A 21,155-nucleotide genomic window follows, 5' to 3' on the forward strand; every position below is an offset into this window, starting at 1 on the left:
ATATATTTTAAAATGTCTTATTCAAATTCTCTGCAATTTCTGTCTTTAATTTGAGTTATTCTTCCCTTTTTTTTTAAAACTTGTCTAGTGTTTTATAATATTTTAATACTTAAAAGTTCATGTTTACCTTCCCACTGAATTTTACCACATTTGTTTCTTAAGTCTTTGCTTTTCCTATCTTGTTTAAGGGTATGATTTTAAAGGAAAATTCTACAATCTACAAGTGGTAAAGTATTTCAAAAATAGGTTATAAAGATGTAGGCCATCCAGATGTAGACGAATGCTATACGTACTGAAAATTTATAATTCAGAATATTGGTAATTGAAAACTTTAAGCGATAATAATTTTGAACTATCAACATGAAGTACAAGAACAACCTGATGTAATTATTTTTTCTGATTGCATTACTCCTTAAGAATACTGGAAGGTGTTTGTATATTAACCTATTTAATTATTGTAAGTTTTATAACTGTGTAGAACTAGCATGACGTAAAACAGCCTTCAATTATATATAGACTTAACCCTAGAAAAGCCTTTTGTGGGGAATAACAAGCCTATGTTTTTTAATTGTAGAATAATACTGCCCCCGGAGCAATGACACGGCGCAACACATATGTTTGTAGTGAAAGAACCACTGCTGATAGGCATTCAGTGATACAAAATGGCAAGGAGAAAAGGTATATGAAATGTCTTCTTATGGTGTATGTCCCTTGTCTTCACGCTTCCAAAAAATTATAATGCCTAATTTAAAAAAGAGTAATATTCTAGTGTAATTCTTACTGAAAGGTGAGTACAGATCTTCGGCCATGGAGCGCCTGTAAGTATGTTGGGGTTTTTTTCTATGCTTAATTCATACAGTCTTTATATTTAGAAAGTGAAAGATCCTAATTTCATGTTAAATATTTAGAGTATAAAAGGAAGATCCTAATTTCTGGTTAAATGCATGTCGTATTTGTACAGCCTTCATCTTAAGTTAGTTGTTAATTCCTGTGGCCAAACAACATACACTTGCAGAAGAGTCTTGTTTAGTGTCAAACTACAAAGTCCATCTCTTTTGGGCCATTTTCTTTATACGTTTCACTCTATACCATACTATTATGGAATTATTTGGAATACTGTTTTTTCTACCAAGTCGCAGGGAGAAAGTCATTTTTTCGGAGCAAAGATAGAACAGTGATGGGCCATTGTCTTGGACTGATAACATTCCTTACTGATATCCTTGTAGTTTAATTGCTTTCCAGTAATTATAGAACTCATCTTGAGAAGGGTGGCACTGATATCTCTATGTTCTGAGTGAAAACAGTCGGAGAAATAATCTCCTCTTACTTTACTGGTTGGAAGCCTGACTGGAGCATGCAATGGAGTTGGAGTTAACCAGTGCATGTGTTGGCACCACAGCCACATCTAGTGCCATCCTTCTCTGTGCACCAAAGACTGAGGAGAGCTGTAGAAAATAAATATAGTAGTGGAAGTAGGTATTAGCTATAGAGTTACACTTTTGAGGAATACCACCAAATTTTCTGGCTGTCTGAGGTGTTTTAAGTTCCATCTGACTGTTCTTCATAGAATTCTACGGGGCTCAAAAGCTGGTTACATTTAAGTAGTTGACTGTTGCCAGGAGAGTGCCCAGATAATAGCTAGTACTTAATAAAAGTGCTTAAGCTTGGAGGAACGTGTACCTCTCTCCTACTCTTCCCAGTTTTCAACACTTCTGAGGAATACCACCAAATTTCCTGGCTGGCTGAGGTGTTTTAAGTTCTATCTGACTGTTCTTCATAGAATTCTACTGGTCTCAAAAGCTGGTTACAATTAAGTAGTTGACTGTTGCCCAGGAGAGTGCCCAGATAATAGCTGGTACTTAATAAAAATGCTTAAGCTTGGAGGAATGTGTACCTCTCTCCTACTCTTCCCAGTTTTCTCCACCTCTGCCTAATTTTCTGATATATTGTAAAGGGTGGAAAGAAAATACTTTTCTTCTACCTCGTGTTGAATTTGGTGAAACATGTGCCATTTTTTTTGCACAGAATTTTTCCCCTTCCTTTTGGCAGTTCAGAAGGAAGAGTGGCAAAGCTGCGATGTTGAATAGAAAGTCTGTCTGTCCCTTGTTTGACCCCTGGACCCTAGGGATAAAGAACATGATTTTGACCCTGTCTCTTCCTCCTAGCTTTCTGCAAACTGAAAGGGATTAAGGAAAAAGTCAAGTATAAGTTTGAAGTCTCATGTTGAATTTGGTGAAAGATGTGCCATTTTTTGCACAGAATTTTTCCCCTTCCTTTTGGCAGTTCAGAAGGAAGAGTGGCGAAGCTGCGATGTTGAATAGAAAGTCTGTCTGTCCCTTGTTTGACCCCTGGACCCTAGGGATAAAGAACATGATTTTGACCCTGTCTCTTCCTCCTAGCTTTCTGCAAACTGAAAGGGATTAAGGAAAAAGTCAAGTATAAGTTTGAAGCGTGCCAAAGGTGTAGTTGGCCAGCTGGGCCTGCAGTCAACTGTCTTGTGAAGTACAGCTCAGCTATTTGGTACTGTCTCTTAGTGTGTCTGTCTCAGCCTTAATTGGTTAGTCCTTGTAATGTTACCAAGTTTGTATAGATTAAAGCTCACCATCCTTTCTTTGATTTGATATGTTAATAGCTGCTTTTTTGCTTTCCAAACTCTCTTTGAAAAATGAACCTTTCTGTCCAAAATAGTTTTGATCAGATTTCATTGCTTCTTGGTTTAATAACATTTTGTGTTCTTCTTTAAACTAATATCTTTGCTATAACTTGTCTACAATTTCTTTATTACATTTTTAAAGTTAATAGATATTGTTTACTAGGAATGCTTGGGATTCAAATGTCCAGTTAATTTAGGAGGAACTTCATACTCCTAAGGAGCTGTCTGTTGAAGTTGTTGTTGGGTTGGATTTTTCCCCAGCTTTGAGTTTCTCAGCAAACTGCTATCTTTCTGGTTTGTCACACTGATTAACGCTATTTTATATCCATAATTGGTTATCTTTCTGTAACTTACCTTTTATTGTCAATATGGTATCCAATCATCATTTGCTTATCCTGCAAAGTTGGGTCATTTGAAATGTCTAGACATTTATATTTTCATTTTCAGGAAAAAAAAATCTTCATAGCTTTTATCACGTATTTTTGATTACTACTTTCGTTACTCTTTGTAGAGGTTTAAAACAAGGAAAGATAACGAGAATGCATTGTTAATTGTTCTAGAGTTGGAGACTTCTCATTGTCTGAAATGCTTCAACACTAAACTGCACATCCATTTTGGCACCATTTCAGTATTACTGTGATTTGGCACAGAATTCAGAATTTACATCTGAATGTATTTTGTTGCTGTAACTGGGCAAAGGCTTGACTGATCACATGAAATGCAGGGACCTTTAATGCAGGCTAAATAAACATGGCTGTTGATGGGACTGGATCTTCAGCATGAATTTTGCCAGCCTTCAGGTGTTTCTGTAGTGTCTCTAATACTATTGTATTCTCATCTTGGCAGAAAATAACTTCAGAAACTTGTAGTGGCTTTTCTTCTGTGAAGCAACTTCTGAAGTAGAACCCGGGCTTTGTCTAAATCCAAGGTTTTGTTAAAAATGCTTTCTGTGCTTTTGAAATGTCTATTGGTGGCAATTGTTAAAGGTAGAAGTAATTGCTATAAATGATTTCTTACAGCTGGGATTTTAGATTTTCCATAGCCAGTCAGATACTGGCTGTGACCCACTGAAAGCTTGGGATACTGACCTTAAAAGGCAAGATGTGCACAGTCAAAGTCTCTGTTCTTTCACTGAGAAAGTGTTAATGTTGCCTGTTCTGTTTTTTTATCTTGCACATTGAATTCTGAGAAGGCACCATTTCTGAAGGTATGGAAACTTGGAAGACTTGAAAGTCAACTGGTTGGCTTGATGTTGGAGAAAGTAGCCTTGAAGCCCTCATGCCAGACCGGTAGAAGCAAAGGGTTTTGAAGTCACGCATCCCTATTTTAACACGTTGTGTGGCTGACACAGGCATTCTGATGGAGATGACTCTTGTTGGCTTTCCTCCAAAGCCTGAGCATTAATTAACGCACTTGGGGACTCATGAAACACTCATCATAATGATAGGCAATTGCTTTAAATCATTTCTAACACAAATGATTTACAACAGCCTCAGATTTTTAATAAGCCTTGGCACTAATTGGTGAAAGTTAGTTTGCTATTTCTGAGTTCCCAGGCTAGTAATCTAAGGAAGCTGATTTCTAGCAAAGCTTCACAGGAAGAAATATAAATGTTTTAATATGTGCTCTGTGGTACCTTATTGGTAGGTTTTAGCTATCACATCTTTGGAGGCAGGTGACTAAATAAAACTTGATTCTAACATGTTGCAAAACTAGATTGTTTTCCTTTGTCTTTTGCAACACATTGAGAGGGAGGGAGCTAGAAGTGCTTGAGAGGCTGGTGACCAATTATTTGGGGATTACTTGACTTCGGGGTACTGCTTTTGAGACGAATGCTTATTTCCTTACAATTTCTTAATACCCTGGGGTAACGTAAAAGCTGGGCTGTGTTGGGAGCTTCGTTGTGGTAGCGGTTGTAGTTGGCATCCTGCCGGATTCAGCATTGTAAAGAGATGCATGCATCACTCAGATAAAGTTTTCTAGATTCTGGAAAGTTAAAAACAAAAAGAAGTCGATTTTTTTAAGTGTTCTAGCCAGCAGTTCTGATGTCTGAGCTGTAAGTTTGAGAGCTGAGCCCAAGAAGTGGGTGAGCTGATGCTTGTAGCTGGAGTAGCGTTTTCCTCTCCAAAGTCTGACATGCCAGAATGAGAACAGGAGTGGAATTTCAGAGTGTGTAACCATGAAATAACTTGGAAGTGAACATGCAGTGTCGTGAAACTTTCAGTGACAGATTTCTTAAATATTTCTGAATTTCAATTGCCTTTTAAAAGCAAACTTTAAGATGAGTGATATATGGTGTGGTAGCCTGAAAGGCCCGATACATCTTGTGGCCTCTCAATTTTCTCCTGTCCTTATTGTTACTAGATATTGTGAAGGCTGCAAAGAGTATTTTGGCCCAAAGAAAGAAGATAATTTCATACTCCTGTTTTAACATATTATACAGCTGGCAGCTTACTGGCCATTCTGCCAAGACAGCACTGTAGACCTTCCTTCAAAGCCTGAATGGTAATTTGGAGAATTTAAGGTTTGTGGCCAAGCAATATGGGCTGCTCTTCAACAGTCATACCTCTTTCTTCAGAGAATACCAAGCGTTAATCATTGCTTCCTACATGTACAGGTTGACCAATAGTAGCCTTTTCGTTTGGGCTTCTCTGGACTTGCTAAAAATCATTATATTGTTGTTTTTGACTGTGCCTGTGAAGTCCCTCGCTTATCAGATGTAGATCAAGGTTTGATGGCTTGCCCAACTTACATTGATTTCTTCTAACACGGATACATTCTGAAAAAAAAGTATTTCACTGCGATAATGAAGCTATCATCGGTCTTTTGGAAAGTGCAGTTGATGGGGTTTCTTTAATGCATTTTTTTAATGGTAAGACCAATATGAATTACATCAGTGCTTTATACTGGTGCTTTGGCACAGAACACTGAGTTATTCAGGTTCTGTATGTCAAGGAGGGTGTCACCACAAACTAATGCTACTGGTAAGAGAATGATCGCTTCATAGATGTCAAGTGCTACAGTAAAGATGCTTTTTAAGGGGAGTGTAGGGTAGTTACTGCTGTTTACATAGAAGAGGGCTGTTAAGAGTTCGTGTTCTTTGATAAATTGGTTAATAGAAGGAAAAGTTTGCTTTTTTTTCCTATGCAGTAGTTTGTTGTTGGTCCATCATGCTCTTCTTTCTGCCTCTGCCTGAACCCAAACCCCCTCACAGCCTGACAGAAATGTTCGCTTACGCAGCTAGCCCTGCTTCAGTTTGTACTACATCCTTCTCCAGTGTTCGGCTGCGACATCAGAAGTCGATGTCCATGTCAGCCTCTGTGCACACGAAGATGATGTTGCCTCCAATAGACAATGGCGCAGATAACTTCAGGCCTATGTAAGAACCTGAAATCGTTGTGAAACTAACTTATACCCACTGCTTCTTAACTTTGTGCTGTGGAATTTTAGTCCTAGATTGTTCTAGTATATATTGCCCACAAGATGTGTGTTTCCTCCATTTTTTTTTAGTCTTGTTTACATTTGTCTTGTGGTGTGTCAGGCTGTCTGTGACATAATCCTGCAATAATGAACCTTAATTTTTTTTCCAAGTGTTAGGCGTATTGGACATATTCCCTATTGTCAAAGTTTGTGGGAGACTTTAACTGTGTATCCTGAAGGACTTTGCTACTTGGAGCGGTTCGCTTGTAGAGAATTTTGTGTAGGATACTTTCAAATTAGTAAGATTTTCAAAGACGTATATATAGAATGTGGAGGGAGAGTCACTAAAGTTACCTATTGCTTCTCTTTCCTGGGAGGAAACTTGACTCATCTATTCTTTTATCAGGCTTCTCAGCGAAACGTTGTATGCCTAGTTTATCTGGTCTTTTCCAGGATACTCCTGTTGCATTTTTCTGCCTATGTAGGTTTCTGTTTCGGCAGCCTTTTTAATCCTAACTTCTTACAAGTTTTGATTCCATACAGTGCTGTAATAATGTTGATATTTCCAACCCTGCCTTTATATAAAAGTGTCTGCTTATGCTTTACTGTAGAACGTAGTGTTTTGTGTTTCCTGCAGAACCGTAGTGCTGCTGTAAACGAGTTCTAGCATTGTTTTTTGTTTTCCCGCTCTAGCACTATTCCCGATCAAAGAACTCCTGTTTCTTCAACTCACAGCATTAGCAGTGCAACCACACCTGATCGTATTCATTTCCCCAGAGGAACGGCTAGTCGGAGCACCTTCCACGGCCAGCTCAGAGAGCGACGTACTGCTACCTACAACGGACCACCAGCCTCCCCCAGCCTCTCCCACGAAGCAACACCCCTCTCACAGACTCGAACCAGGGGTTCTACTAATCTATTTAGTAAACTAACTTCAAAACTAACAAGAAGGTAAGCCTCTTAAAATGGTAATGCAATGTTTCCTTTTTTAATCGGGTGCTAGACATACCTAGTTGTTCATTGCTTGGGTTGTTTCGTCCACGTTCTCTGGTTAATGGCTTAACAATTTCTGCAACTGGCTTACAATTTTTTTTGTAGTTCCTTCTGGTTACAGATGCCATTTGTTTTTAGCAGTTGAATCAAATGGGATAAAAAGTGAGACAGGTTGGTCTGAGCTGTTTGTTCTGTGCTCTTCATCCTCACGTCTGAGGTACAGATGCTGCAGAGCTGAAACATTCCAGCTCAGTTCAAAAGCTGCTCACTCTGACTCCATGGTCTATCAGTTGATGGCATAAACTAGAATCCCAGTCTTGATATTTAATGTAGTGTTAGAAGCTCAGCTTGTGTTTCCCAGTCACTTAGGCTGTTAATATTTCCAGAATAATCTTGCCGGCAACACACAAATAGATGACAGATGAAAGGGTAGAGGCAGGACACACAAGCTTCTTTTGGCCATGGTGCTAGCATGGGTCATCTTAAAATAACAGCAGTACTATGATCTCAGTCCAGGCAGGAGTCTGGTCAAACCTTGAAAAACTTACTTCTATTTTGACCTTTAGTTCATGTGCTCAGATTCTAGCTTTGGTGCAAAGGTGTGTTGGTCTAGCCAATGCCTAGCTTAAGCAGGCGTCCTTCCTGAACTAGCAGTTTTTATTCTAATTGGACTTCTAGGTTCAAATCCATGTACGATTTAAATTAGTTTCTGCAAACCCTAAAATTGAAACCCACTTCTTTTCCTTCTGTATTTAAAACCTGTCGGTTCACATACCGCATACTTCAGACCACTCTGATATCCACAGCTTGTGTTTGCAGAAGTGAGGGTTTGTTTATCTTTGTCTTGAGATAATCTCCATACTTTTGTACCCTCATCATAATGTGAATTTTTTTGGAATACATCATTCTGATCCTGGCCTGCTTGCTTTTGTTCTAGGCTTATATCACATCAGCACCAGGCCATTTCCTTCCTGTCCTGTGGCTATACATGCCTCCCTCTCAGCACCCTCTTCATAGTCTCCTGTTCCTACAAAGTAATGCTTAGCCAAACTCCAGTTTTCCACAGCTGGCCAATTTCAACATAGAGGGAATTTCTTTACAAATGTAGAAGTTGGTTTTCGAGAAAAAGGAGAACGTGACAGGCTAGTCTTTGGTAAATGTCTTACCCTGCTCAGCTCTCTGCCAGCTAACGCTTCCCTAGGAAATATATTTTTTTTCCCCCTTCTTTTTCTGTTGAGAGAGAGAAATATAAAAGATTCATTTGAATTTTTTTTATTATTTTTTTTAAAGAATTAAGTCATCTGCTTTTTGTCAAGTGAAGTCTTAATCAAACACATCCTTTTGGCACATCTTTCTTTCTGTACTTTTGTTTGTAATTTCCTTGCTTAATTTTCCATCTGAGGTTCCAAATGTGGACGCTCAAACTGTGAACATGCAGGCTTTTCACTTGTGCTGCTGGAACATACTATTTATCGTTGTGTGTCACTCGGTTGTTTAGGCAGCATTCAAGCTTCTGTCATTACCTCCGAGTTTCAACTTCTGCAGTGCAGTGTGGTTTTCTTGAAGAAGTTTTCCCCCACCACTTTTGACAATAGTTTAAATTCCATCTGGACTTGATCAAATAATGTAGAGTTGTAACACAATGGGGCTGTTGCAGATGGTTAAGTTTGCACTTGGAGGACCTCTTATGGTTGGGGCTCTGTTGTATTGGGTGTTGTACAAACTACTAAGGAGGTGGATAGTCCCATCAAAGGACAAGGTTATGTTTCTTCTCTTTAGATAAATTTAAAAAATCCTAAAACCTGTTTAATTTATTGTCGCATTCTCTATGGGGGATCAGAATCCTTTTGATAATGAACTAATTATGTTCTGGTGTAGGCAATTGTTATACCTTCTGCCACTAAACTAAATATTTAAGGCAGTTTTTGGCACAACATGGCTGACATAATGTTATGAAAGGAAAAAGAAACTGAGCTCTGATTATATTCAAGATCAAGTATAATAGATTTTTGCTGTCTGTTTAAAATACATGAAGAAATTCCAAACATCTTTTTATGTGACCTTGCAGAGTATAAGTTGTAAAGTGTTTTGATACCAGTATGAATATTAATTCATAATAACTACTGGCGGCCTATTTCTCATAAAAATTAAGTTTGGAAATAGCAGTGCTAAGAGTTTAGCTCTTCAGACCCTAAATCATCTGCCTAATCTCAGAATGTATTGAAGTGTGATTTCATTGTGCATTTTAAATGAGATATTTTTGCATGTTTCACTCTAAATGGCTTTTTCAATTTATTTTGTACAAAACTTTTTGTTAATTATTATTTTGGCTTAATTTCTTTTAGAAACATGTCATTCAGGTTTATCAAAAGGTAGGATTTATTTATATTTAAAAAAAAGTCGCTCCCGCAATTAACAACAGATTTGGCTTTCTAGCCTTGGTTTTCTGAAAACTAAACTTTCTGCTGAGAACTAAATACTTCCTTTCTTGAGAGGAAAGCATAGAATAAATCCATTAACTCATGATGATACTTCAGAATCTGTGGCACCTGTATAACAAGATGCTACGCATGCCTTGTGAATTCTTCTGTCTTTGATAGAGTCGGTAGTACCAAAGTAATTCTGTTCTCTGTACTAATACACTGAGCATGCTTGTGTTTGAAGAATGAGGTGTTTGATAACAATGATGAAAGTATAAACAAAACATAAGGTTACAAGCAAATAAAGGTAAGTGATGCTAAATTTATATTCTCTATCTCTTTGTTTCGTTCTATTTTATAAAAAATTAATCAGTTTGAAGTGTTGTCTGTAGCTGATACAGTAGAAAGCAACACGAACGCGGCTCTGAATCCAAGAGATTTGGATGAAGATGCAATGGCTGTGCATTTATTTGAAAATGGGATGAAGTGAATTGCAGCCAAAGTGCAAACAGAGCACTTCAGTTACAAACAAAAATGTGCATCTATGCAAATTTCTTAACAAAATGGAAAAGCTCAAAAGTCTGATTCACATTTCAAGCCCAAAGGTTTGAATTTAGTTTTACAATTTGGGAGTGAATCAAGCTGCCATATATCCTGTTAATCCACTATGACTCATGAAAGTTGGTTATATGGTTTTGACCCACAGGTAAATTTTCCAGTAAAATCTTGTAATATTCTGCTAAGTTTTATCATATTTTATGTCTTCTTAAAGTGTGGTACTTTGAGTTTCCAACTACTTGTCAAAAAAAAGAAGACAGGGCCAAAAACCAGACATCTGTCTTAACTTTCAAAATGCAAGGCTCTGCGTGTGACTGTAATTTGAAGGTTTTCACACCATTTCAAGGAAATTTTTAGTTTAGGGAGACCTGAGATAATGTAAATAGCTACTTAAATTTGGGTTTATGGTGTACAGTCTGAGTCTAACGGTACTGCCCCAATTACCACACCATGGTAATAATAATCAGTGCTCTTCCAAACATGACTATGTTTAGAGCTGGCGTTGGTTGGGTTGGCTGGCGTTGTCACAGCTGCCTTGAGAAAAGGAACATGCACAAACTGTTTGTTAAAGAAGGAAACCATCCAAGACAGTGTATATGGATGAAACTGAGCAGCAGCAGCCGTTTGAACCCCTTGAGCATCCTGAGCTGTGGGGTGCCTACTGCTTTGTCTCTCTGGAGTCACGTTGCTTTTAAAACAAAGGATTGTGTCTGTACAGTCTCCACAACTGGAGTAAGTTTGTTCCTCTGCTGCTCTGAAGACAGTAGGAAAATGCTAATACGAGTACTGTTTTAAACTAGAAGGTTACTGTTCAAATTTGAGACTTGAAGTAATTTTTTTTAATAATTTTTTAAAGTTTTCCTTTGACTTCAAGCCAGGAATCTTAGACTATTGTGGAAATAGCTGCTGCAGCTTCCACTGTGGATTTGCAGAGTCTTTACATCACCTACACAGGACCAGACTGTGCTTTTTAAATTCTATTTTAAGTGTGCGTGGTGTGCACCCATACCTGGTCTTGAACATAGGTACAAAATTAAAATGTTGGGAGTTTTGGCAGTTTCTTATCACTTTATATCCTACAAATCTTAGCTAAATTAATTTTCTTTGATACTGAAAGAACTACTATAATCCAGTACCACATATATATACATATATATATATATATAGTACTGCAGCATCATTTTGGGCAACTGAACAAAAGTTAAATAATCAGTTCCTCCTTTTTTTAACTGCTGAGTTCTAATATTGTACTTGGTACACAGAGGTATAAAATACATACAGATCCCTCATACCATGTCATTGGCACTGTCCTTGCCAATCTGCATACTGTGAAAATCTAACTTTTTTCCTGGCAGCAAAAATCACTTTCAATGTTCTGGATTTTCTTGCAGCCTCTTTTCTCCATTCCATAAATTGATCTTATTTGAGCGTCTTGCACTTTTTGCTGTTTTTCCTTACCTTTTTCGATGGTTTTCTTTGTGTTTATTTGGATTTTTAACAGTGTGTACAAAGATGTAAAGAACAGAAAACACAGCGTAACTCAGGACAGATGTATGGAAATTATTTTTTTTTTTAAGCCTTCCACAAACCATAAAGGAGTTAGTGTATAGGCATTGCATGACAAATGAGAACACAACTTTCCTATATATTTGTTCCATTCTCAAGACCAAAGAGCGTCCTGGTCCATAAAATTAATTTATGTAAAAATACAAGCAAAAGCAGAAAATTTTGAATATAAACTAGGAATTTGCGGTTCCCGCAGAAGTGCAGATTGTCTTAGGAGTGTGGAGGCCTCGGGGCTGCATCTGACTCGCAGACCCACCAAAACAATACTGGCAGTACAGCCAGTGCCTGTTCCCAAAGCTCCAGTGCTGGGCTGTGGAACTGGACCATAACCACGTCCTGCGCCAAGCAACAAGCATCTAGAGAGACTGGCACAGCTCTCCAAAGCCTGGCACCATGGCTATATTTGAGGGTACATGTCACCAAATGCAGGTCCTTGTGCTAAATGAATGGAACATTGATGCCCTGAAAAACTGAACAAAGTAAGGATTTTCTGAGACGCTTCAATGAAAGCACGTTTGTTATTTCAAAGCAGCAGGTATTTTGTAAATAACGACCTTACTTAGCTTTAGAGTACAGTGGTTTAGCTTAATTTTGGCTTAATTTCAACCTAAAAAGGATCTGAAAACATCATTAGGGAGTTTTCCTCCTGGACTTCTGTGGACAGATTCCAATAACATTAAGACTATTCGTTGTTGTGGAGACTGGTAATGCTCCTGTTTTCTACAACCTCTGGCAAGTCTTCCACTTTGTAGGAACACAATAGGCACTTTTTCAGTTGAGCAGTGTCTTCAGACTTGTTGCTTGCTTTGCCCAGTAAAACGAACCTTCCCCAGATCTTCTGACAGGTATGGATTTGTTCAGATGGCACACGGGATGGTTTCCCCCCAGCCCACCTACCCCCACCTCAGTTCTGCACAACTGTTGTAAAGGATGAGTTCATGGACTGTATACACAGACCTTATAAATCTTTTTCCACCCTCTCCTGTATCCACCATAGTAAAGTAGCACATGATCTTAATCTCCTTACTGAACAGATCGTCAGTGCTGTTGACGTTTAAAACTCTTAACGTGGGTTTTGGAAATCTGACATGGAGCATCAGTTGCAGTCAGGTATCGGGGGGACTGCAGCCTCCAAGTCAGTTCTCTCCTGTGTTACTAAGGGGAACAACTCTCCCCCTCTTTCCTTTGAAGTTGAATTTTAACAATTATATATAAAATTGTGCTATGATGAAAGTGATTATCATTAAAAACACATTTTGAAGAGCTAGAATTAGTTGAGGAATTGTTAGTTGTTTTCTTCTTACTGTCTTCCTTGTCCTTTTTTGCTGGGGACAGCTTTGGTCCATGGAAACGTTTCCAAGCAGGGAGCCCACCTCGCTGTGTGCTGTGCAGGGCTCTGGTCAGATGTTGTTGTGATAAACACCTCGTAGCTGAGTGATGTAACACTTTCTTATTGGATTTCTCTTGCAGTGTGAGTTTTGAGCAAGGAGCAGGGTCTGTGGCCCATAGAGCAAGGGTTGCCACCGTGCTCCTCGCTGTGCACCGAGGCATCTCACAAACCTGCTCCCTCACTGCAGCCCTCAAAAGGAGGGAAAGAAGGGAATTAAGCCTTGTAACACCCCCCATGCCCTGATACAAATACTGCTGTGCTTCAAAAAATAAGCTTACTGTCTTACGTTCCTGTCCCTAGACACCTGATAATCAAACTGCTTTAATAATTTATATTTTTCAGTGTCCTCCCTTAGAGTAGGCTTGATAAGGGTCTTACAAAGACAGCTTCCTTGCAAGCAGAATTGGCACTGAGATGTAGAACTGTGGTACTGCAATAATGGGAAGGCGGAGGAAGGTGATTTTTCCCCTTATTTCTATTTGATACTGTGCTTCTAAAAAATGGTAATGATCAGCAACATAGCTTTAATCAATGCAAGAAGACAGAAAGCTTAAGTTTACTTAGATGTGAAAGGTGCATTAGTGTGGGAATCAATAGATGGCCACAGCACAGCTTGAGAAATCTTGGATTTACCAATAAATCCCTCTGAAAATGTATATGCATCTTGTTCTTTTGCTGTAAGGTATTTGGTATTGTTTAAACGCCTAATACCTTGGATTTGATGTGCTTGCAAACACACAGGGTGACCAGACTTGTCTGTAAATAGAGTATTTTTTCAAAAGTATATATTGTATTACCAGATAAAACTGTAAAATATAATTAGCCTAAAAATAATTGGGAGTTAGCTCTCTTTTAAGAGGTACTTACTAAACAATACAATAACTTCAGTAGAGATTGTAACTTCAGTTTAACGCTTTCTGATTTTAGAAGCTGAGCTTTAATCAATGAGTTCTACAGTATTAATGTGTATAAACATACGTTGTAAAAATCAGTTACGCTCTTTTTAAAAACTGTAGTTTACAGACTTCCATTTGGTTTGACAATGTTACATTCTGAATTTGGTCTAACCAGTGAAGTTCTTTACATCTTTGTTGCTTTGTATTTTAACACACCTTTGGTATATGTTGTATTCCGAATTTGGTCTAACCAGTGAAGTTCTTTACATCTTTGTTGCTTTGTATTTTAACACACCTTTGGTATGATTGCGGTATCTTTTAGCAGCTGCTCAGATATTGTATATTGTAGTGTAAGATTTGTCTTCTCTTTCCCACTTCCTTTTGCTTCTGCATTCTTTTCAATGAGGCTCCCAACTGAATATGAGAGGAACGGGAGATTTGAGGGCTCAAGGTGAGGGTAAAATTTTTGTTTAAAATGTTACGTAGGTGAGTTTGAACCTTTCTCCCCTTGATTATGTGGCACAGTGGCTTCAGGCAGCAGCTTTTGTTTTGTGTAAGGCTTTGAAACTAAACAAAGAAGCATTTCTGTCTGCAAAACAGCTATTAAAGCACTGACTGACTTGGTTCTGAATTCTCATCTTTCCTGTTGCCTTTTCCCTTGTGTGTTTTTTGCATTTTAGTCGTTATAATTTGCTGTTGTCTTGTAGATGTTTAGGTAACTGGTCTCTAATGAGGCTGCAAATGTGTGTGATAACCACCAAAGGGTGATATTTCTCATCTCCAAAATCACAGATAGCTAAACAATATTTTTCATGTTATAATCTTCTTCCAAAATCTGCATATCAAAAAATACTATAAATGATCAAACTTGTGCCGGTTCTGCCAACTGTTTTCAAGTAGAAAAGCTTTCAAAAATCAAATGAGCATTGAATAGAAGTTGGTGTTCCCCCTGGCCCCTTACAGCCTTAGTAAATTAAAACCTTAAAGTTAAAACAAAGTACTCTAATTTGCTTGCTGAATTTTGTAACATCTGGCAAATCACGTAGCTGGATCTGACAGCATAATCCTGTGACTCTCACAGTTACTGCAAGTCCTTCTAATAGAATGTAAAATTATGAAATAGGTTATCTTTGAGAGAGATTTATTTAGTTTTGACCTTGCTATCACTTCTTATTTAACTTTTTCATAATTTCCCACCTAATGGTGGGTAGAAGGAAAGGATTTTGTAACCAGAAATTCATTGCTAACTATTTTAAAGAGCAGCTTGACTTAATATTGTAAATTAAACTTTGAGATTCAACATGAGACCTAAACTGCATGGTTTGTGGTCTGTTAGGTTAGGCATTTTCAGAAAATATTTAAGCTTGACAGTCAATATATTGAAGTCTCTTGTCCTGAGGACAAGTAAATTTGAAGAGGCAACTGACAGCTTGCAAATACTCATAAAGCAAGTCTGTCACATTTTTTCCCTGGAGGTCCAAATGTATTCTTTATTCTTTAGCTACGTGACCGCTGATTTTTGCTGAGGTTGAAGAATCATAGCAAACTAGAAATTTCTGGAACTTCTCTTTTCTTTGTCCTCTATAACTTTATTTATCCTTACCAAAGGAAAAGCTTCATTTATTTAAAAAGAAAATAGTAATTACGGACTTGGGAAATTCAGCCTCAATATTTTGTGCTTTATCTCTGAAAACTATGACAGTAATAATAACACTCGTATGCTCTATCTTTACTAACAATGTTGAGGAGGTGTCTGATAGTGACTTCCAACTCTCCTTCCTGCATTCAGCCTCAAAGGCACGTAACTGCACAGCTTGTAGCAGCGAAAGATTTCATCATTTTATCCCTCTCAGTCGTTTGTATTAAACAAATCACTGACCAGCTCTGAGACAAGGCATTTCCTCCCTGTTGAAGGTAACCCCAGTAGCCTACCGTGTGGTGGGTCTCTAGTGATCATCTCCAACACCAGGGCAGGAAGGCCGGAATGAAACTGGACCAGCCCAGAATTGGGTGGCACGTGTTGGCCTTGGGGCAGTAGGTGGTGAGGTCCCCTGGTCCTGCTGTCCTTCCTCCTGCTTGTAGCTAACTCCTGTGGGACTCCATGGGTCCTTCCAGTGCTTGGTCTCCGACCTGTTGCACAGGAGGAGATGCAGAGGAACCCCCAGGATCTTTCCTTTCCACGTACAGGCTCATCCCCGTGGCGTATGAGTAGGCACCTCCTATCACAACCTGGGCTGAGCACCCTTTTGTCACAGGTCACTGCTATTTGAACGTTCCAGAAACTTCTAGCGCAGAGCTGGTGTTCCAGCTGTCCAGGTGGCCCAAGAATAGGGGCTTTGAGCAGAACCTGCCTTAAAATCAAGTCGTAGTAGGGCGATGCATGTAGTTCTACCTCCGCAAGGTCATTTCCCTCATGCTCTTGACTCCAGTGACTTCCAGTTGTGTCACCCGTCGTACCATACCTTCGTTTCAGCCCCAACAGCTAACGCTTTACCTCGACTGTGTGTCTGTAGAGCAGCTCGGAAAGCGGGGCATTGCTCGCAGCCGGAGCCTCTAGATGCTGCTCTAATCCCAGCAGTGTGCGTTGAGTGTTCGTTTGCTTCACTAACGTGAGAGGTGGAGAAGGTGGCTGGGCCCCCCCTAACTCCTTGATTCCTGTCTTTTCAGCCGCAACGTCGCTGCGGATCAGAAGGATGAGAACAAGGAAGCCAAGCCTCGGTCGCTGCGTTTTACCTGGAACATGAAAACCACCAGCTCCATGGATCCCAACGACATGATGAGGGAAATACGAAAGGTCCTGGATGCCAATAATTGTGACTATGAACAAAGAGAGCGTTTCTTGCTTTTCTGTGTCCATGGAGATGGGCACGCGGAAAACCTTGTACAGTGGGAGATGGAGGTGTGTAAACTGCCAAGACTGTCACTGAATGGAGTTCGCTTTAAGCGGATATTGGGAACATCCATAGCTTTTAAAAACATTGCTTCCAAAATTGCCAATGAGTTAAAGCTGTAACAAGAAAAATAGTTAAGTTGTAAATTAGTGAGCAAGTGTTTTTGAGAATTCTGATGGAAATGTATAGAATAACATTTAGGCAATAACTTCTGCATCCTTCTGAATAGTGATATTAAAAAAAAAAAAAAGCTGCTGAGCTGGGAGGGAGAGTTGGACTTTTTTATAAGTGCACTACAGCATTAAAGTTGCCTACTATGTAAAATATTACCCCTTCTGCTTTATTTCCATTGCTCCTAAGTCTTTGACGACAAACTGAAACACAGAATATATTCATTTAAATATGCCTCCTGTTTGTGTGGACGTGTGAATGTACAGTATGTGTGTATAATATATAAAGTATTATATGTAAACAATTCATTTACAACATCGAGCTGTACCAGTACCTCTTTTTGGGCTAATTTTGGTGCTAAAAATTGAAATGGCCAAGGAGGAAACACTTGAGTTAATATTTAAAATAACCGAAGCGATAACCAGTAAATGCAGGTTTACAGTTCACTGCTGTGTTAAGAGAAAAAAAAAAAAAAAGTGTGTGAAGGGTTTGGATTTACGGTTGTGAACATTATTAGTCCTGTTTTCTAAGTAGATCTCATGAGATTATTAAAAATTCACTTTTACTGAATAAGTCTTGCATTATATTTTGCCCACCTATTTATTATTTAAGTCTGAATCAAATTTAAAAAAAAAAAATGTAGCTGATTTGTGCATTAAAATTTGGGTAAAAGCTTCCATTCTTCTGCTTCTGCTAAACTACTAATACTGTATCTTTGTCCTTTTGGCTGATGAGTATTGATTGCAGCTAAGAACACTTTTCGGTTGTTCCACCGTTCCTCTGCAGAACGAGGTGGTCTAAAAGGATGTGCTGGATGCTGACTAGTGACTTTTTCCTTTCAGACCAAGTTCTCCACGTTTAGACTAGGTCAGACCGATACAAAGCACAAAAGGACTCTCAAATATTGACTATTTTGAGGGGAGGTGCCGCTCTGAGGTGTCGCTGCGCGCGTGGCAACACCCTCCATTGCCTTCTGGGCACGCACAGTGTCAAATTGGCTACTGATCTCCTCTCTTGTCATGTCCAACTCGCTGAACTGCAGCCATAGGCGGTAGCAGGTAAAACTTTTCCTTGCAGCTCTCTTCCAGCCTGCTCCCTCCTGGCCCCCGTTGTGTTGCTTTCGGTGGCTTCGTGCCGGTTGTGTCTCCAGCTTCTGCCGCGGAGGGAGTCCACTGTCGCTTTCTTAACGTGCGGGGTGGAAACCCTCATGCCCTTGATGAACTCTGGGATGGCCAACTAGCTTTCTGTAGGATACCAAGCTCCTCTGGGACGGTCCCCGCTTTTTTACCATCACTGTGGTGAGCCAGATTTGATTTTTTTGCAAACTAGAATGAAGAAATTTCTTCATGCGTTGTTTCCTACTGATACTCAGTTTACTTCATCAAGGACTTCTGTAGATAACAATCCCGCATTATCTACTTGACTTTTTGCATTAATGTTTTATGGTTATATTTCAGTGAAGCACTTAAAGCACATGTTAAGTACATGCTTAAACTGGAGCCTAAATTTGCATTTTAAATTTGCAGTGAGCTCATAGTTATTCATAGTACACAGTTCAGATTTGACCCCAGGTGAAAACGCAAAATCCTTCATATTTTGCAAGTTAGTTCTTGTGATCTGTAGTCTCTGAAGGCAGCAGACTTCCCCTCAGCATCGATATTGATTATGCTAGTTTAAAGGGTATTCGTAGTTGTTAAATGTAGTAAATATTCCTGAATTTGCATTTTATTCTCTGTATATTCTGTATCACGCCATGGCTTGAGAACTCCAGGTGCTGCTGGAGTTCAGTTGGCTTTCAGTGCTCTGCCCGTGCCTGTGCTGCTCAGTATGGTTTTTTTCCATGAAAACTCCGTTTTGTAATAGCAATAAGACATTTCAGGGCAGTCATTGTACTTTCTCAGGTGAATGGTCACCTATCCTTTCACTTCCTACGTTTTAAGCACTCCTCCAAATGTATTTTTTTTTTTCCACCCGGCAGCGCACTTTGTTGTCTGAACTGAAAAAGTGTTCTGATAAATGATGTAAATCTGTATTCGATGGAAGTTCCAAAAGGTTTCATATTAAATGTTTTCTGAAATACTCTCTTCCTACTTCACCTGTTAAATATGTAATTGTTTCTAGAAAGTGCACCAGTACCATACTTTGGATATTTAAAGTTTGTACTTAAGTCTTTTTCTTAAAGTGTTCTCAAAAGTTTCTTTCAGAGTAAATCTGTATTTGAGGTGTTGGAAAAAAAAAAGGAATTATTATAATCAGAAACAGATTTTTAACAGCTACCTTCCCAAATGCCTTATAAAATTGCCAAGTTGCAGCAATATACCTTTGTTTCTTTAGCATACCACGTGCTTGCTGTTCAGGCCTCTAGGAACTGCCTGGAAAGGAAAACTGCTTCCTTCAGATCTCCAAACCAAAGAGGAACTTCTTCCCCAACACAGACCTTGTACTTGTTCATATTCCTTGGGGATCTGTGTAGCTTTATCAGCTCTGTTGGTGACATGACTCTGCAGAAGTGCAGCTGGTTTTACTCTCCTTAAGAGACAAGTTTTTAAAAATACCAGGAGGTCAGTGTGTGGTGACGATGTAGCAGCAGGTCCAGGCACTTGGAGATGTGTCTCTGGTGTCCCAGCAGTGGTTTTAGGTAATGGCATGACTGGTGTCCCAGAATGTGTGCTCCAAATGGGATGTCAGGGGTGTTTGCAATGCACTTGTGACTAAAGGTTTGCATCGCTACAACCTCTGTCATCCAGCTCTGAAAACGTCTTTCGGTTGGTGGATCTGGCAGAGAAAAATGTCATAATGAGTTTGGGTTGTGGGGAGTTGACTGCTTTAAGTAAGTGTTTAAAGATATCTTATGTTAAAAAAAACCAAAACAAATCTGACCACTGAGCCGGAGCAAACAAGTTCAGATAGACTTTTTCTTAGGCTTCCTAAAACACCTCAGCCTGTTTGACCTCTTTGCAAGCTCTAAGGTCCTTGACCATGTTGAGAAGAAGTAGAGAGGGGCAGGTTAGAGGAACAGCTCGTCCTGCTGGTCTGTTTTGCGTACTACTTTTATTCAAGTTAAAGCATATGGTCCAATATTTGTGGGTTCAAAGATATTTTTTTTTTTTACTACAAATTTGGGCACAGTTCACCTTTTTTCTCGTGTTGCAGTGAAATTTCAAGAGCTGAGATACTGTATCCCAATTTTTTCAATATGATTATTTAAAAACGGTGAATCTGAAATTAGTATCCACGTGTTTATGGTAAAGAAATGAAGTCAGAAGTTCAGGAGTCCTTCATGTCAAATGGAAAGGTGGTGGAAGATGTGGAATTTGAATAGAGATCTCTCCCGTTCAGTGAAAAGCTCAGATGTTCGTGGCCCCATTGGGATAATGTGTTGAGACTTTTAATCAGCCTTTCCCACAGCTGCTGCGTCATACTCCGTGTTGTGGATTGCAATTTAATTAGGATTGCAGCCAACCCAGAGAACCATTTTTCTCTCTTAAGCCCTGCTCTGGAGCAGCAGGACGTACGCGGCCACTTTGAGTTAAAACCCACTGGTTTCTGTTCCCCGAGGGCTCGGGAATCTCCCTGGGAATGGGCAGAGGCCGCCCCCGGGCAAGGGTCCTTCTCTGTAGCTCAGGGAGAGGGTGGTTGGGTGTTTCTCACTGCACAGACTGTGGTCAGCTGTCTGACATCATATAAGTTCCTAAAGAGTGAAATATTTAGAGAATCTCAGTAGTAAGTAGATGGTATTTCTGCTATTTGAGGGAGGAAAAAGGGTCATACTAATGTAACATTTTTGTTTTCTAATTCGCGTTGCAGATGTTTAGGAAATACTAAATACAGTTTTGGAAAGCTGATCCCGCTGTAGATTAATGTTTCATTTTAAAGATGTAGTTTTGCAATTTCCTGTATTTCCAACTGTCAATACAATCTCATTTCTGTAAGTTTTCATAGAGGAGCCCGGGAGCTTTCCTGTAAAGGTAGGCTGGCGTTATTACTTTTATTTAAGTCTCTTACTATTATTTAAGTATCTAAAGGGTGGGTTGAAGGGTGTTGGAGCCGGACTCTTTTCAGTGGTTTCCAGCGATACGACAAGGGGCAACAGGCTCAAGCTGGAACATAGAAAGTTCCATTCAAATATGAGGAAAAACCTTTAGGATGAGGGTGCCGGAGCCCTGGAACAGGCTGCCCAGGGGGGTCGTGGAGTCC

At 39.3% G+C, this 21,155-nt stretch overlaps 1 protein-coding gene across 11 annotated transcripts in view; it reads left to right on the forward strand.

Annotated features, from left to right (window-relative positions):
- MARK3 (MAP/microtubule affinity-regulating kinase 3) overlaps positions 1-19,037 on the forward strand; it is a 56,692-nt gene extending 37,655 nt beyond the window's left edge. Inside the window, exons 14-19 of one of the 11 annotated variants that reach the window (XM_014957489.1) lie at positions 575-678; positions 5,868-6,032; positions 6,767-7,024; positions 9,412-9,438; positions 14,303-14,347; positions 16,564-19,037. In XM_014957489.1, coding sequence (XP_014812975.1) covers positions 575-678; positions 5,868-6,032; positions 6,767-7,024; positions 9,412-9,438; positions 14,303-14,347; positions 16,564-16,909 — 945 coding nt within the window. In that variant the 3' untranslated portion in view covers positions 16,910-19,037. The remainder of the gene's footprint in view (positions 1-574; positions 679-5,867; positions 6,033-6,766; positions 7,025-9,411; positions 9,439-14,302; positions 14,348-16,563) is intronic. The other 10 variants (XM_014957494.1, XM_014957492.1, XM_014957491.1 and 7 more) reach the window with 10 other exon arrangements.
- The last annotated feature ends 2,118 nt before the right edge of the window (positions 19,038-21,155 follow it).

This window comes from Calidris pugnax, unplaced genomic scaffold, assembly GCF_001431845.1.
Source record: "Calidris pugnax isolate Ruff unplaced genomic scaffold, ASM143184v1 scaffold211, whole genome shotgun sequence".
Lineage (NCBI taxonomy): Eukaryota > Metazoa > Chordata > Aves > Charadriiformes > Scolopacidae > Calidris > Calidris pugnax.